Raw genomic sequence first — 18,605 nt, 5'->3', positions numbered from 1 at the left:
CTCAGCCAACTTAGTCATTTCAAAAATGTGAACGCCTACTTATGTGTACTCAATTTGCACCCTGCTAGGTGCTTAAACATGATGAACAAGACCAATCTGGTTATTGTCTGCCCAGGAACCTCTAATCTAGTTTAAGAGAGATTGACCAAATAATCGCAAAAAAATATATGTAAAATTGCAACTGTGCTACAAAGATGATTCTTTGGAAATTGAGTGTAAGAGGTGGAAAAAAAAAAGAGGTGGAGATTGAGTTTAAAATGTATAATAACTCAACGTGTTTTTTTTTTTTTTCTTTAAGATACAATTGTGGTAGGATAGCAGGTCACCTTAATCTTTTTTTTTTTTTTAATAGAAGATAACCATTCCTAAGAGGGGGGAGGGATAAACTGGGAGATTGGGATTGACATATACACACTACTATATATAAAATAGACAACTAATAAGTACCTACTGAATAGCACAGGGAACTCCACTCAATACTCTGTAATGACCTACATGGGAAAAGAATCTAAAAAAAGAGTGGGTATATGTATATGTATAACTGATTCATTTTGCTGTACACCTGAAACTAACACGACATTGTAAGTCAACTATACTCCAATAAAAATTTTAAAAATTTAGAAAAAAAGAAGATAGCTATTCCTAGAAGATTACCATTCTTTCTTGAATTCAGCTTCAGAAAGCTTCCACAGATGAATTCTTGTATGTTTTCTTTTATAAGACAACGAAAGTCAAGTTTCCCTTTTTATTTACTCCAGCTGTCAAATTCAGTGATGCTCAATGTTAAATATTTTAATTCAGGTCTACACAAGTACTTCTACCTCTGGTCCTTCGTTGTTCTGTTTTATCTGGTATATTTAACCCTATAAATCTGTTCAAATGACTTTGGAAAAAATACATATATATCCCACCTATGTTTGCATGCCTACAGAAAGCTTAGCTTGTTACTTCAAGCAACTGTAACTCAAGTCATCATTATTCATCATCTGTTTTTCTGTAAGAGTTATTTAAATTGTAAATATAGAATACTTGTGGAGCTAATATTTTAATATGTCCCAACATCATAAACTTAAAACAAACGACTGTATTTCCAAAGACAGAAATGTTAAGGAAAAAACCCTACTTTAAAAATGGCACACATTTAGCATAATTTACTCAATAATTATTTACTGAGCTACTTAGTCCATGCCTGCAAAGTGCTAGGTCCTGAGGAAACTACAATGAATATGATACATTTCCTGTTTTTTTAAGGCGCTCAGAGTGTAGTGGTAGAAAGAGGAAAAAAAAGAACAGGATTCAGCATAATGTGTGCCATAATGAACAGCACATAGAATATGCTGTGTGAGATCAGAGAAGATAGAAACCACCTTTGCCTGTACAGCACAGAGTCTCCACAGAAGGAATATTTATGATAAGTTCTCAGGTCAGCCAAAAGAAAGTGTTTGGGTATGCCTCCTTTAACTGGGAACTTCTAAAAACACAGCTATTTTAAAATGGTTTTTAAGGATACTGATTGAATCACAGTGTCACATGACAATTTCTATATTCAAAGGACTTTGTGTCATGAATCTCAGGCTTATGATAGGTAGGAGAAAAAAGATTAAATGGTTCTTCCCACCTCAAAATAGAACTCCAAATTTATCATTTATAAGTAGGCAAAGCAGATTTTAATCTAATATTGTGTGGTCAAAATGTTTACAATAAATTTGATTGGAAAACCATATAATATTATGTTAGAATTGGAAAAAACTGAGTCTTTGACACCTTTAAAATTATAGTTAGAGCAATAGTGTATAGATACATGCAGGCAAAAAACCAGAGTGTCTCTTTGCTAAACAAATCTAACAGGTGTAAAAAGACAAATGCCCAGGAAAGAACTTCTTGCATCATCAGCCTTAAAATTCCGTCAGTAGATCAACATGACAAAGAATCAGACTTTACTTAAATTAAAGAAAGAAAAAAAAAGACTCTACTGACTACATGCAAAAGCCAGATTCACCTACCTGAATCCAATAGATAACAAGATCAGACAAGTCTCTAGAAAATGACATACAATAAGCTTGACTTATTTCTTGTATTAGTATGCTATCAGTTTTTAAAAAATTAAAGTCATAGAAAAACTCTACATACGAGCCCAATTTATAAATCAATGATGCAGCAAGTCCGTAGCTATCAAAATTGCTTCCCTTTTGGCTACTAGCAAAAAGCTAAATAAAGAAGTGATTTTTGTTTATTTCCTAATTAGGTAAACCAAAGAACTCTGAAGCAAAATTATCTGACAAAAACACTTAGCTTTCAGCTCAAGTTAGAGGGTAACTGACGCCAAATAACTACCTGAAATGATTAGGCAAATCCTAGGATTCTCACAGGATAATGTTTCTAAAAAACTGAAATCAACAGTAAATTATTTAATCAACCTATTGGTTGATAAAAGGTCAGGATACAATTCAGGTCTTAAAATATGAATGGCATCAAATCCACATTTCAGGTGGAGAAACAGAAGGAAAAAATAAGAGTAAATGGTTAGAACTTGCCCAAGGAAGGTCACAGAGTAATTAGCAAAACTAGAAGCACACTCAGATTCTTAACTCCAAGGAGACTGTTCTCTTCCTGACAGTAATGACGTGTACATGGTTCTTTCCGTATAATTTAGACAGTGAAGTCAGATGACTTGCATTTCTGAGTTAAACAGACGTTGCCCTTTTAAGAGCCAAATTCCATTCTATCTTCTCTTTTTAAAAGCATAAAATTCCTTCCAACATAAAATACAAGAGAATTTAGATAGCAAAATTGAAAACAATAATTTAGTTTTAATTAGGCGCATTAAGAATTTAGCATTAATTTCCTCTTATTCATTCAGAATGTGAGAAAAACATACTCATTTTTTACCCCTTGTAGTCTTATTTCCTTTCAAAGAAAGCTACCAGTAAATATGAGCACTTACAAAGGCATTCTTGTAAACATTAAAAAAAAAGCACTATCTACAATCAAATACAAATTTCCCAGATTTCTTTAGAGTCTGAAGAAAAGAGGTGGGCTTTTTAAAGGAAAATGCTTGCGGACTGCAGAGGTCTAAGGATAAACCAGGCATTCCCTTCAACAAATCAAGATGCATTAAATGGAAAAATGTTGATAATGAAGACAGGCTACTTTACCCACTTCAATTTATAATGCAATTAAAGGCAGCAAAGTAACAAGACACTATGAAATGCTCTTCAGATCTCTGCAAGTCACTAGTGTAAGGTGAAATAGTGGCATGTATTCTTTATCTCTTCATTTAAAGTTTACTAAATAAGCCAAGCCATTAATCCAGGTTCAGCCTGTACATCCTATTCTGAGGGCAAATCTACGTGCTTCTGATGAAATGTTTATGCTCTTAAACTAAGTTTTAACGTCCATCTTTATTTTGCTTTAAGAATCAAGTGTTATGTTTATTAAGGCATGCAATCAGGTCTCTTCAGCTCCCAATCTTACCTGCTGAATCTTCCAAATCAATCAGTTTGGGCATTAAGCTTTCAGGGAGTTTTTCCGGTAAGTCGTAGCCATTCTTCCTAGCAACTACCAGATGAAAAGCAGCACAAAACTCATCCAGTGTCAAGGCTCCATCTTTATCAAAGTCTGAGAGTTCCCTAGAAGAAAAACTTATTATTAATATAATCATATTCTGCTTTGACTCCCTTTAGATCTCAAAAAGAAGAGAAATCCTTTCCCAGAAAATAGCAATCTATAATTTTTAAAATTCCATAGATGGAAAGATATGTAATAAAACAAATATAGCAAACTGTTAACTGTAGGCAGCGGGCAGATGGGTGTTCAAGGAACAATTCTTTAAACTTTTCTGTATGCCTTAAATTCTCATAATAAAATGCTGAAAAAACAGTCCCAATAAATAAAGTCACCAAAAAATGACCTTTAACCCATATGCATTTTTAGTAATAGGATTTAGTTAAAGCTAGGTTTAGTTAGTAAGTCACTGAAATTTTAAAAAACTGTTTTTATTGTTATCAAACTTCTACATGTATGCACTTTAAAGCATCCAATAGAATTACAAGGCTTGATACAAAGAAAGAGCAGCCCCACCCTGATGTTGATTTTCTGGTTGCAGATGCAACCATTTTTTATTCATTACCTTAAACTACATAAATAGCATGCATATATTGCTAGTTCTTGATTTTTCGGTTTTAGGCATTATCTACCTACTTCCTACCATAGCATCCTATGCTTCTAAAAACCTTAATAACAAAATAATTTAGAATGTAAAGAAATTCATTGATATACAGTAGAAATAACATTTGTTTATCCAATAATTGTTTTTAAAAAACAATTTGTGATTGTAATTTGTGTTTTAATGGCTAATTTCAACTACACAGCAGCTATCCTGAGTCTCAGTCTATATTTAAATGGCAGCTAAGCATGTCCTTAAGGTCATGCCTTGGTATAGGACTTACTAAACTTGTTAAAAAACAAATGTGATAAACATAACCATGTATGAGCAAACTAGCTTTTATTCCACACATTATGCTTTCAACAAGAAACAGGTGATACAGCTTAAAGAATTTTATAGCACATTTTAAAGAACTACTACAGTGTTATCACTTATTTCTTTTCTAAAGAGTGAGAGAGAAGCTGGCTATTATAAGGCAATACTGAGTTCTTTGAGAATATTCTTGAAAACGTTACTCTAATAGTTTATTTTTTAAAGTTCAAAAATCTACCTGCTATAAACTCCTCTGAAACAACCCACAATACCCAACTAATGATATACCACACTTACCAAATATGAGAAAGTTCAAGAATAGGAAGTTTTGATTTTGTAAAAAACTCTTTAGCTGCAGATCCTGAAATATTAAAACAGTGTTGTTTAATGTTATTCTGAACTTACAGCTCCAAGAATAAAATGTGAGGTAAGAGTCTTAAGACTTTTGTCACTGAGAAAAAGGTAACCTTAACATGTGTACATGTCATGTTTTTGGTTTCCAGCGATTATAAAGTTTTTAGGCAATTTGAGAATTAATTTATCCTTTATAATCTCTGACCAATAAAACCATGTTTTTGAGATTATGAAATTGAGATTGTCCTATCCCATCTAGAAGAACTTCTGTTTTTAACAACTCACCTGGAATAAATCCGTTTAGATCAGGCTGAATGGTTTTAAATTGATTTACATAATACTGTCTTTGTTCATCTGTTATTTTCCAGGGATCGTCATAACTACTGGATTGCCTACGAATTTCATTGGCAGTTGTAGCTGATGCTACAGTTCGTACTGTTGTCTGGTCCTGTAATGAAACATTTTTTTCTCAGTACAGTATCTATCTATATGATTACATGGACCAAGATTGCTAGGTTACTTATCTTTGAAAGTAAAACTTACTTTTTGTGGATGTTTAAAAAATAAGAAGTCTTCACAAGCTCATCAGCAAACCACATATTTGTTATATAGGTTATTAAACGTTTTTGCACAATGATTATATAAATGTGTAGAACGACAGCAATATGTAAGCAACAGAAAGTTATGTAAAATGTGCTAAGAAAGCCAAGCAAATATATTCCTAGATGCAGAAACCTTTCAAAACTTCACTATGGAATTAGCAAGAAAATCAGCCAAAACTTTCAGTGAAACATTCCAATGAAAACAGACTTGAAGAAAACGCAGAGTTCTGTTTTTTTGTAAAAGAGTGAACTTGCATTTATAAAATTTGCAACAGCAAAATAGGAAAACAATGACTGCAGCAATACTCTGAATGAAGCAAATAAAAATGCAATACCAATAAAATGTCACACCTGGACAGAAGCAGGATGCATGGTTAAAAGAGTACTGGTTGGTGGAGTATCTGCAAAACTGACCCAATTTTCTTGAGGTGGAGGTGGAGAATGCCCTGACCATACTGCATCACCAGCAGAAGAACCTAAAAGCAGAATGGGTAAACATGCTGACTCATTTTTTGAGAAAAAAAATAAAGTTACCAGGTTTTTAATGATAACAAATCACCACACACATATAAAAGTTTTCTTTTTAATGCTAACTTTGAAGAAATGTTAACAATTTCCAAAATGGAATCTTTTCTGTCAATTTAAAATTATACCTCGTTTGGTACAACCAATTTATTGCTGTAATAAGCAATATAGCAGCAGAATCATTTTTACAACAAAGTGTACTTCCCTTCACTAATATAATCTATACCTGGGAATACATCCCTAGGAATATTTATTTTTTCATTTTACCCTTCAGAGAATCTGATACCGATCAACTTTTGTCTAAGCATCATAGATATAAATAAATGCAATTACCACTCTTCAAAGTGATATATCTACTTAGAAACTTTCACAGTTGGCTTTTGCTTCTCTTTAAGGCACTTAACGTATAATTAAAATTGACTTGGAGGCAACTCTTAAAGGAACACTATCAAGTTTTCTTCAATTTACAACCCTTAATAAATGTTACTTTTAAAAAATTTCTAAATACCTGATTGTGCTTCACCAAAGGGAGACCAAAATGGCCCAGGTCCTGCAAGAGGCCTCTCACTGTTTCCTCCACTGGGATGGCGGCTGTGCTTCCTCCATGTGTGTGGAGAAGTTGGTGGAGACTGCTGTGGCGAAACTACTGGGGATACAGGTTCCTAGAAAGAACATCATTACTTTAAAATTTAAATCTTAAGGTAACATTTTCATGACTAAGGTACTCAATAAATGTTTCAGTGTAAGCATTCACACAGGACATCAACTGATAGCATTTACATGCACGTGCTTACCTGCTGATCTGCAGATGTACGAGGCTGGACAGTATCATGGCTTGTGGATCCCTTTTTCACTTGCCCCCTGCCCGGTGGTGGGGGAATTACACCAGAATAAGACCCTTGATTTTCAGAATCTGAAGAATATGAGGCTGCATGACGAGATTCCTGTTCATTCTTTGAAGCAACAAATCTTGGCAGAGGAAGGTCCTTTACTGTTAACCACAAAAATAATTATTACTTCAAAATAAAAAAGGGTATACACACGAAAAACTGAAATAAGAGATGAATTTGACATTAGAAAGAATTTTTGCAAAAACTGATACAGAAACAACAGACACAAAATGTTTATCTCTACAAAATTCAGATCATCTCCCTTAGATTGTTTAGGGAAACTCTAACCTAGAAAGAAGTAGTAACACCAAACTGTCCTTAAGGAGTTAAGCTGTATTAAATGTTCATTGCATGTCTGGCCCTATGCTTGTACTTTATATCTATCTCGTCTCATAACCATATCAACCCCATTTTACAGAGAAAGAAACTGAGACTCCAAGATGCCAAGGTCACTGACAGTTAGGATTTGCACCCAGGTGAGTCGGACCCCGAAGCCTAGGCTGTTTCTACTCACACTGGTTCCCTAAAGGAAGATGTTAGAGCTCTAAGCAAAATAAGAATATGTCACTAAGTTTGAGACTAGATTAATCTAGACATTTTCATTGCAGAAATTCCTGAAAACATCTTACTGTTCACCTACCAAGGACACAGAACAAGGCGTTAGTTATACCCACCCACTTTAGTCTAGCTTATGACACTCCTACAGGCAAATATTCTACATTCAATTTTAAATAGAGAAGAGGATAAAAGACAGAATTTCTCTGCACACTTTTAGACTAGAACAATACAGCAGCAGAACCATTCTTAGAAGAAAGTGTACTTCCCTCCACCATGATTACCAGAATTTCTCTTTAGTATCTCCACATTAAGAAGGGAAAACATTGTTTATTCAGCATTTATGTAAAGGAATTCAAAATTACCTGAAAAGAATGTAAACTCTTAACTCTAGAACAATGATATGTGGCAAACCAGAGCTCCACAATGAAAACCTCTGGATGACTAATAAACTGAGCTGGTACTTAAATCTATGTTATAAAAATTCTAACATCAGAGAAAACCTCAAGTTTTCTCTTGCCCACCTTTCCTATGAAAACCAAAGAACTCTGCATTTAAGTGCCTACTTTTATAGAATTTCCATCTACTTAGGCATCAATGAGCCTCCAAATAACAGAAAAACAAATTATCCTAGGTGACATTTGTAAGGTGGTTAGATGCTTGTATTTGGGTTTTAGTCTGCCAATATTCTTAATACTGTGTCTGTCAAAGTTTTGGTTAACTTATTCTTTCTAATTTCAAATGTAGCTTTCATGGCTTTTCCAAACAGGAAAACACAAAGTATAATGTTGTTTTATACTTAGTTAGTAGAAAAGAATATTAGGAAAGCATATATGAAGATGGGCACTATAATTCATCATTTACCTTGATAAAATTATTCATCTAAATTCTAAGCAATTTTTAGTAAATTAATTTTTAAAAATCACCATTTTAACAGTTTTTATATTACCATCAAATGTGTATGAAGTACATATATGCCATAACAGAGTTAAGACAGACATATTTTTCTAATATTAACAAACGAAAAGTGCATGGTAGTAAAAGTCATGACACTAACTCAATATCACAAATGCCAATGAAACATCAGAAAGACTCAACAGTTCTGACTTTACTTCATTTGTGATTAGAAGTTCATTTTCATTTCAGTTACTAATATATTCCATATTTACCTGTATTTATACTTTCCACTCTTAAAGGGAAGCCAGACTGGGCAACAGCTACAAGTTTCAAAGCAATATAGAACTGACTTCTTCCAAAATAACCAAGTCTAGTTGCACCACAAAGCTCCATAATCTATAAAAGAACACAATGTTAACATTAAGAATTATGACAATAATTCTCCACATAAGCAGCTATCTAACTTCTGTTTATAACTTCTCCAAAATACATAGCTGACATATGGTATATTACTCTCAACTTACAACCAACTTCCTCAAGTTTCAGGTTTAAATGTTTGAAAATAAAAAGGCACTGACCTTACAATAAGAGGGTTATCATTCTCCTACGTATTAAAATTAATGTGATAAGCAACTACATTTTATTAAGAATCATATCTTTTAGAAACAAATGACCATCTACTCTTCTTCATAAACACTGTGCATACAATAGGGCCAAAAGTTTCTGCAACTCATAGATTATTAAGCAGCCATTTAAAGTAAGTCCTAAAATGACATACTAAGTGGGAAAAGGCAGGATGCATAATTTTAACTACATAAACACAACTTTTAAAACAACCAGATATATAAAAATTCTACCAACAAATTTGTTAGGTGAGATTAACAGTATGGTTTTTTCCCCTCTTATTTTCCAGATTATATTTAACGTGGTTATATTACTTTTCTTTAAAACAACAATTTTTGTTTGTTTGCTTTTTTTTTTTTTTTAAAGCATGAAGGCTTTCAAGGATCATTCTAGTCACTCAACAAGTATTTCTCGACTGGCTACTACAAGTATCAGACTAGAAAAGAGAATTTTAAGTTACAAGATTAAATTATAATCCCAAAAGCTGGAGTAACATCTACTATATAGACATCATAAAGTAATCTTAAAACAAGCACTAAGTATCCTTGTCTCAGCTTCTCAAAAAATTCAACTTCTTGTACAAAGGGAACATATTTTGTCTATTTTCTTTTTCCCAAAACACTCAAAGGAAGATTAAGGTACCTGAGATGCTGTGGTACTAAATCAGAAGTATTTACTAGAATTGCAAAAAAGCACCTATCAATGGTTCAGCAACATATCACAATAACAATAACCATTTGTTTACTTGCACAAGGAAAAAAGACAGTCATTTTTGCCATGAATAATCAGCACAGGAGGAAGCTGCTGTTGTGCCACTAAGGGGCATCACTTCTGTGTAAATTTTAAAGGGCAAGGAGGATAAAGGGGCAGGTTTACATTAAGGGAACTATGAGGAAAAGGAGGGCGAGAGTTAAGAATAGAAGAGCACACAGTCATGCAGGCTATGCAGGCACTGTGTTATGATTATTGTGCCCACTTGGAACCCCTTAAGGGATCATTTCACATCTTAGATTACTTTGGCTTATAAACCAAAGCGTCTAAAATATTCCAGGTAAATGCTAGATAAATAACGGGAAGACCTAAAAGGAGATCACCTGTAGTTTCTTTATCCTTGTTACATCCGTTTCAGGTGCCTGTGGGACTTTCAGGGGGAGTTACCCGGGGAACAGTTAGAAACACAGAGGTAGTGTTCAGAAGGGAGCACGTTGAGGAGATATGCTCCACAGATGGGAAGCAGACAGGAGGTGATGACTGAAGTTGGGGGAGTAAATGAGACTGCCAGCAAGCCCAGAGCAATGAAAGGAAACCTAACAGGCAGGTATAAAAAGGACCCTATGAAAGAGATAGTGGGAAAAAGTACCAGCAGGAAGTGGGAAACCAAGGGTGGGAAGAGGCTTTGGAAGGTGGGAGCAAGCCTTAAAAGAAACAATCATTGCACATACAGGTTTAGGTACAGGGTGTTCAAGATGAAAACCAACCTGAACTCACCACAAGAACAGATAAAAATTAATTATGGAATAGCCATATAATGAGAAAAATATGTAGCCTTTAAAACTCACTTATAGCATTAATGTTATGAAAACAAAAAGCAGAACACAAAGCAGTGTATACATAAGCATAACCCAATTCTATTAAGATATGTACATATAAGAGGTAGTGAATATGCCAGCGTTTATTTCTGGGTGCTGAGATTAAGGGATATTTCTATGTTTTCTTTACATGAGACTGTATTTACTACCCAAAATATATAATATCATTTAATCAGAAAAACGATAAATATTGATAATTTCTAAAAAGGACAAATAGTGGGATCCAATAAAAAAGGGGAGGGGGAAATGTACTCTATGTTTTGCAATTAGGTTTTTGCTGCTCGAGCAGTTATCGAGATGCGGTAGGGTAAAATCTAGTTTGCAGTGGGTTAAGGAATAAACAGGAGGAATTTAAGTAGAAAGACAGGTACAAAACAGGTTAAGATATTTGGCTTTGAAAGAAAGTAAGTTTACGAGGGTAATTTTGCTTCTCTTAAGTCTCTGAGCTAGTCAGCAGAACAGGCACTAGAAATCAGGTCTTTTGATTACAAACCCAAAGCTCTTCCCAGGACGTGGGGTGGAAATGGGGTGGGATGGGGTAGAAGAGAAAGGAGAAATACTATCTTTCTATTGTATCAGACATAACAAAATCTTAAGAGCCTGTATGCCAAGCTGCCACCTCAGGACTCGAGAAAGATGTTTTGAAAGAGGAGATAAAAGGAATCAAAGGCAATATATGCAATTATTCCTCTACAACTGATCCTGGCTGCATCACTTAAAAACCTCACTTTGCGGCCCAAGTCAGGCATGTGTGTCACTGTGTGTCTCTCCAAGCTACCCGTACTGCAGAGGCCATAAGCCCACGAACGCAGGAAAGAAGGAAAGGAGCTATGACATACAAATTTACAAAAATAATTCCTGATGAAGTAGTCTAAAGAAGTCTATCAAGAAGAAAATAGACTAAATTACCAAGAAGTCTAAATTACCATCACAATCTTGTGAATTAGACAAAATTTGTCTCTAAAGAAATGCTTGGAATAAACTCCTAGAAGCAGACCTGCTAGACCAAAGTATACATATGTTTAAAAATTAGCTATAGCCAATTGCCTTTCAAAAAGGTTACCAAAATTTATTCTCTCACTGTCAATATGAGAGTGTTTCTCATCTTTTTCACCTCATCTTTTTCTCCAGTAACTTATTTCTGACCCCCTGTGTTACACAGTTCTACATAGAACCTGGACCTGTAACATTCTTTTTTAATTACTTTAGCCTTATAATATTTAAATATCTGATAGGGTTAGCCCAGCCTTCACTTTTTGTTTTTGTTTAGAATTTTCTTTGCTATTCTCATGTTACTTAATCTTTCAAATAATCTTTAGAATCATTTATTGAAATAAATTGAGACTTTAATTGGGACAGCAATTCATGTACAGTCTGGTTCCTAACTTTAACAAGACCACTTCAGTGTTTTATTATTAATGGCAATGCTGGCTAACACTCTGCAACACCTTTGTTAAGAAACTATTCAGCTAGTTCCCCTATTCTAATAGTTTTGCTTTGGGCTTTATATTTTAAAAAAACACAGATAGATGTTAGTTTTATTGTGTGCATTTGGGGGCAGAAACTAAAAGATGATAATTTTTCCCTTTGGTCTTATTAATAGTTCTATTAATAGAGTTCCTAACATCAAACAATCCTTTGATCCCTGAAATGAATTCCATTTAGTCATGGTGCATTACTTTCTCAAATAATATTTATATAAAATTTTAACCATAATCTTAAAATGATTAAGCTTTTTAAAAAAAGCTATACCTGAAAGGTTTGGAACTGGTATTATGTTGGCTTTGTAAACACAACTAGCAAGCTTTACTTTTTTCTTGCTTTAAATAGATTAGGAATTTCATGATCCTTAAAGATTTGGAAGAAAATTCACCTATGACACCGGGTAGGCAATATCTCTGATATATTTCTCTGTTTCTTCCAAGTTATTTGGAATAAACTAGGTTTTCTATCTATAAAATATTTGATAATTTCCTAGAAAACTATTTATTGCCTCTAAATTTTGAAATTTATTATTAGTTCAGCATTATTCAAAGTAGCCTCACTCTTTTAATTGCCTCTTTATGGTAATTTTCCCTTATTCTAAATCATGCGTATTTGTGTGCAAGCTCACACAGTTGCCTGATCGTGAGAACTACTTAAAGCCCTTCTTAGGATACAGATTCCCAGATCTCTTCCAATAGATTCTAACTCACCTAGGAAACCCAGGTCCAGTGAGTGGTTGCTGGTATACTACTGATAGCCACTACAAACAATTAAGCTTTATTTTCTTAACATTATAAAATTTATATGCTCATGGTAAAATAAATATAATAGTACTTGGGATATAGAATTAAAAGTTCTTACAATACTCATCAAAAGTAACCATTCTTTTATGTTTTTCCAATTTTTTCTACATATATACAAACATATGACCACACATACTTCACACACACTTTTTATACATGTAGGGTCATACTATATATGATTTTTTCCACATAATATTACTCAAAGGTCTTTTTATATCAGCATATATAGGTCTCTCTCATTTTTTTACACAGCATTCCATTGCCTGGATATTCCTATTACAAATTAATCAACCCCTTACTGATGAACATTTAGGATTCTCCAGCTTTCTATTACAAATAATGCCATAAACATTCATGTGCACATATCTTTGTATACTTGTACAACTGTAGAACAAATTTCTAGAAATGGAATATGCTTTAAAATGTAACACAGTCAAGTACTATTAAGTCTGAATGACTGTAACATCTTACTGACAGGCACAGAATCCTGGCTGCCTGTTCTGAGACGAGAGGGAGGAACAGGGTGGGGGGGAGAGAGAGAGAGAGGTGTCAAAGTTTTCATTAATTTTATTGGATTCAAAAAGGAATACTAGCCTTAAATAAATAGCATCAATTTCTTTTCTAAATGCTCTAATAATATTTACGAAAAAGCCACTAACTTCTAGGAAGAAAAGATAAACTAGATTGTAGTTCACTTTAATACCTATAGAGATTACTGTGGTTGGGGAATCATTCTGTATCATTTATACAGTATTTGAGAAAGTTATGTAACTTTAATGTGCCTCAGTTTCCTCATATGTAAACTGGGGAAAAGAATATACTACTTCATATGTTGCTGTGAAGATTCAATGAGACTGTACTTAATAGAGCACTTACAACAGTGTCTGGTCCACAAATATCATTATTATCACTTTTTATTTACTACCTGATCATAATGTACTTTAGTCAGGGACTTCAGAAACTAAATCATTCCTGAAAACCACATTTTCTTGAGAGCTGAGAACTAATGCCTTTAAGCACCAAAGTGGGTTTTATTATAACTTTTGATGAAAAGTCTTCTAAAAGATGGGATGTTCTCATGCCTTCACAAGTATTTTGAACTTCTGGTTTAAGACAATACACTGAGTACAGGAACTTACCTCCTCTCCTTTCAGGAGTCTTATTAAAATGATAGTAAGGGAACGCATTAAAAATAAATAAGAGGGAAAGGGGAACAATAAACTGACAGGAAATTTGAGTAAATTTTAGCAATCAGAAAGCAGATGGAGTCATGCCAAATGAAGTAGGGTAGAAGAAATCAGTGCCAAGAATATCCATGGAGAAGAATCAATTTGGCCTGCAAAATGCAGGGACTCACCCAGACATGCTAGGTACGACTGAGAGTGAGACTGGGACAGAGATGAAGCTCCCTATACCTACAGTTGCTCACAGAATATTAGCAACTAGACTTTACCCTCCAAGTGAAAACAAACAAAAAACTAAAAAATGAAATGTCAGGGAAGTACTAGGACAGGTGATGTAGATAGGAGTTGTTGCCCCAGAGGAAAGCTTCTGTTTCTAGCATTTAGCAACTCAACTAAGAGCAGAATCGGACCCACTCCTCCTAAAGTGAGGCAGCCTTTTGAGGTGTTATGCCCAAGTACACAGAGCTCAGTTTTTCTACTGCCTCAAAGATCAACAAGCAATTGAAGAAAGCCTACAAAATGGAAGAGAACTGCCAAATTTACAAATAGGAGAAAACAAACAAACAAACCCTAAAAGACATAATTCATGGAAGAAAGAGCACTTAAAAATATTCTAGTGAGTATCCTCTGACAGATTTAAGATAATACTGTCTCACCCACAAAAAAAGAACAGGATACTATGAAAAAGGAACGATCAGAGAATAAGAGGTATGGAAATACAGCCAGTCCCTTGGTATCCACAAGGGACTGGTTCCAGGACCTGCCAGGGATACCAAAATCCTAGGATGCTTCAAGTCCTGGTAGCTGGCCCTCTGTATCCACAACTCTGCATCTGTAGATGAGGAACCCACAGGTACCAAGGGCCGACTGTATATTTGCTGGAAAAAATCTGCGTGTTACTAGACTTGCACAGTTAAAACCCATGTTGTTCAAGGATCAACTGTATACAAAGTTCAGTAAAAATACTAGAAGATTAAAAATAAAATTTCTCAGGCTTCCCTGGTGGCTCAGTGGTTGAGAATCTGCCTGCTAATGCAGGGGACACGGGTTCGAGCCCTGGTCTGGGAAGATCCCACACGCCGCGGAGCAACTAGGCCCGTGAGCCACAACTACTGAGCCTGCACGTCTGGAGCCTGTGCTCTGCAACAAGAGAGGTCGCGATAGTGAGAGGCCCGCGCGCCGCGATGAAGAGTGACCCCCGCTTGCCGCAACTGGAAAAAGCCCTCGCACAGAAACAGAGACCCAACACAGCCATAAATAAATAAATAAATAAATAATAAATTAAAAAAAAATAAAAATAAAATTTCTCCAGAAGTAGGAAGGGGAAAGCTGAATTAGAAAATATGAGAAAAGAAACAAAGATTAATCTAGATGGGCCAAATTTTTATTAAAATGAGGTCTACAAACAATACACGGAAAGGAGAAGAGTGATAATGAACAAGAGATTTACCCCAAAGCTAAAGGACAGAAGTTGTCTGAGTGCTCAACACAATGGGTTAAAGAATTCCTAAACACATTACTACTGTGGAACTTCAGAACAGCAAGGATAAAACAAAGATCCTAAGAGTAGCCAGAACAGGTGCAGGGGAGGGCGATAAGGAAGAGAGGTACTGATCACTTAAGAAAAAACACTAACTGGACTGGAATCAGACTTCTCATTGATAACACTGAATATCAGAAAACAATAAAGCAACATTCTCAAAGTTCTAAGAAAAATTATTTACAACCTAGAATTCCGTATCCAAATTAGCATCAAGATGATAACAAGAACAGACACTTTCACAGATGCAGAAATTTTAAAAAGTTTATCTCCTATGAACTCTTTCTTGGGAAAATGATGTTATTTAGCAAAATCTGGAGACAGAGGAGCCAGGAAAATGTAGATACACACCAAGAAAGCAGAGAAATAAAGTTGCAGGAAAACAGCTATGCAACTGGGCAAAGGAGCAACCAGTTCAGATAGAGTAAACTGACAGAAGGCTCCAGGAGGAAAATTTCAGAAAAAGTAAAGGGGAAGGAATGGATATGAAGGCAAACAGTGCAAGGAAAAAAAAAAGAAAGGCAGTTGAGAAAGTATCAGAATGTAATCATAGTACAATGCCTGGATCTGCAGTAAAAATATTTATATCATCATAATGTAAATACTTTTTTACTTTGAATTTTTACACTCTAAAGTCAATCTAAAGTCAAAACAGTAAACAATTAAGAATTACGGTTCTAGAACAAGGTGCAAATGTTATCAATATTAAATATGTACAAGTAGAGCTAACAAGTTGAGAGGGGGAAGGATAAGAAGGTGAAGGGAGAAAGGCATGGGCTTCTGGTTTCTGGTCTAGCTGAACAAACCTAAAAAATCAAGAACTCTTCTTAGATCTGTAAGAGAACAGAGGTCATACAGCAAACTGCTGCCCCCAAACTGGAGACCAACAGAAAGCAAATACAGAGAATCACAACTTACTGGAAGAGAAACCCATCAACATCAACTTCCTCAAAACCAGTGCCAAGGAAGGGAAGAATAAGCTATAATTGATGAATTGCTGTAGGCTCAGTGTGTACAAGTCTGAGAGAGAAAACTACAGGGCGCCCTTGTCACAGAGGGGCTTTACCTCCAGGAGAAACCTCTACCAGGTTCTCACATTGAATATGAGAGAAAAACCCCTTTGTGCTTCTGGCAGGGGGAGGGGAAAAGGAGCCATCTTGAAACCCACCAGAGCATTCTGGTCTTAACAAGGCCTGGCTTCAGGAGAAACTATTTAACCAGAGCCCAACCTGCCCAGTATTTATCAGAGCCTAACTAACCTGGGAGAAGGGAAATGCCATTCTACCCATCCTGTCCCACCTAAGGGGGGTAACGGGGATATGGGTGGGACGGAGAAGCAACTGTGAAGTTCACAGTTCAGAGGCAGAGGTTCACTGAAAGACTGAGACATAATCATAAGACTACAGAATGCTTCGCCTCCTCCCATACCTTACCACCACATTACTAAAGATGTATTTATGGTATCATTAACCCAGTACATCATGTCAGGCTATCAAGAAAAAAAATTACAAGACATACTAAAAGGCAAAAAAAAAAAAAAAAAAAAATCACACTTTGAAGAAGCAAAGCAAGCATGAGAAACAAACTCAGATATGGCAGTGATGCTGGAATTATCAGGCCAGGAATTTAAAACAACTATGATTAATATGTGAAGGGCTCTAATGGATAAAGTAGACAGCATACAAGAACAGAATAGGCAATATAAGCAGAGAAATGGAAATCCTAAGAACCACCCCCCCCAAAAGAAAGCTAGATATCTAAAACACTATAAAACAAAGAATGCCTTTGATGGGCTTATTAGCAGACTGGACATGGCTGAGGAAATAATCTTCGAGCTTGAGGATCTCAGTAAGATCTCTAAAACTAAGAGAGAAAAAACAGAACAGAATATTTGAAAACTGTGGGACAACTACAAAAAGTATGACATACATGTAATAAGAAGACAAGAAGGAGAATAAAGAGAAAAAGAGCAGAAGATTTACTTGAAACAATAATGACTAAAAGTTTCCCCCAAATTTATGCCAGAAACGGAACCACTGATCCAGTAAGCTAAGAGAACACAAAGCAGAATGAATGCCCAAAAAAGTACACCTAGTCCCTTTACAAAAATTAACTCAAAATGGATCACAGATCTAAATGTAAAGCATAAAATTATAAAACTCCTGGAAGATAACATATGTATTCGGGGTCCTTAAGAAAAAGTGGGGGTTTTTTCCTTTCACCTAATGGAATAACACTATTAAAGAGTTTTTGTTTTGTTCTGTTCTTAATGATTTGTGACTTCTTCCTTTTTGCCAAGATAGCATTTTTGCTCTATCAGCAGTCTTTCTAGTCGTTGCCTTTCTACCTTGTATGCCATGGCTTAGAAAAGGAATCAACCTTTTAATACTGTAGAAAACAAGAATAAATAGTTCTTTAATAATAACTCGAAGAGCTCTCCGATGAGCAAAAAGTACACAAGCATCATTTTTTACTTCTGATACACAAAATACGGAGGTGTTGGGGAGAGGGCTAACATTTACTGAGTGCACACAATGCTAAGCACAGTGCTAAATACTCAAGGTGTTCCCATCTAATCCTAAAAATAATGGAGTAGAATTGGTATTTTTATCATTTTACAGGAGAAGAAAGAGAATCAGACTGGCCAAGTAACTAAGGCCAGAGGGCTCAAAAAAGGGCAGAGCTATAATTCAAAGTCATGCTTTTAATCTTCTACCAAGACATGCTGTCCACTGTCCTTTTCCTAGGATAATGTCAGCTGCATCAGAGCAAGTACCCTCAGCAAGTCCTAAAAGTTGAGTGCCTAGTACACAGTGACAATGAAAGAGTAGTTTAAATGCATTAGGAAGGCTCTTTAATCCTATGCTCAGAACATGAGGTACAGGGAATTCTAACAACAAGAAAGGTATATGGAAGTTATTTGAGGATTTCAGCTTGAATCTACGAGCTGAATTATACAGTAGAAAAATGCAAAAAAATGGAATGAGGAATATATTGAAACTATACATAATACTGAGAATCAATACATAATCACTGAGAATACTGTCAACATTCTCTCCAAAATGAAATTTTATGAATGT

The 18,605-nt window shown here is 35.1% G+C and overlaps 1 protein-coding gene across 5 annotated transcripts in view; it reads right to left on the bottom strand.

Moving 5' to 3' along the window:
• Window positions 1–18,605, bottom strand: part of REPS1 (RALBP1 associated Eps domain containing 1) — an 80,182-nt gene that overhangs the window by 32,223 nt on the left and 29,354 nt on the right. For all 5 annotated transcript variants that reach the window (XM_061207278.1, XM_061207280.1, XM_061207279.1 and 2 more), the window contains exons 2-8: window positions 8,573–8,696; window positions 6,753–6,949; window positions 6,467–6,620; window positions 5,785–5,909; window positions 5,117–5,279; window positions 4,775–4,838; window positions 3,475–3,629 (exon numbers count right to left, since the gene is read on the bottom strand). In XM_061207278.1, the coding sequence (XP_061063261.1) occupies window positions 3,475–3,629; window positions 4,775–4,838; window positions 5,117–5,279; window positions 5,785–5,909; window positions 6,467–6,620; window positions 6,753–6,949; window positions 8,573–8,696 (982 nt within the window). The remainder of the gene's footprint in view (window positions 1–3,474; window positions 3,630–4,774; window positions 4,839–5,116; window positions 5,280–5,784; window positions 5,910–6,466; window positions 6,621–6,752; window positions 6,950–8,572; window positions 8,697–18,605) is intronic.

The sequence above is a fragment of the Eubalaena glacialis genome, chromosome 12 (genome assembly GCF_028564815.1).
Source record: "Eubalaena glacialis isolate mEubGla1 chromosome 12, mEubGla1.1.hap2.+ XY, whole genome shotgun sequence".
Classification (NCBI taxonomy): Eukaryota; Metazoa; Chordata; class Mammalia; order Artiodactyla; family Balaenidae; genus Eubalaena; species Eubalaena glacialis.
Note: the sequence above shows the minus strand (reverse complement) of the source record. Positions and strands in the feature narration are given on the sequence as shown.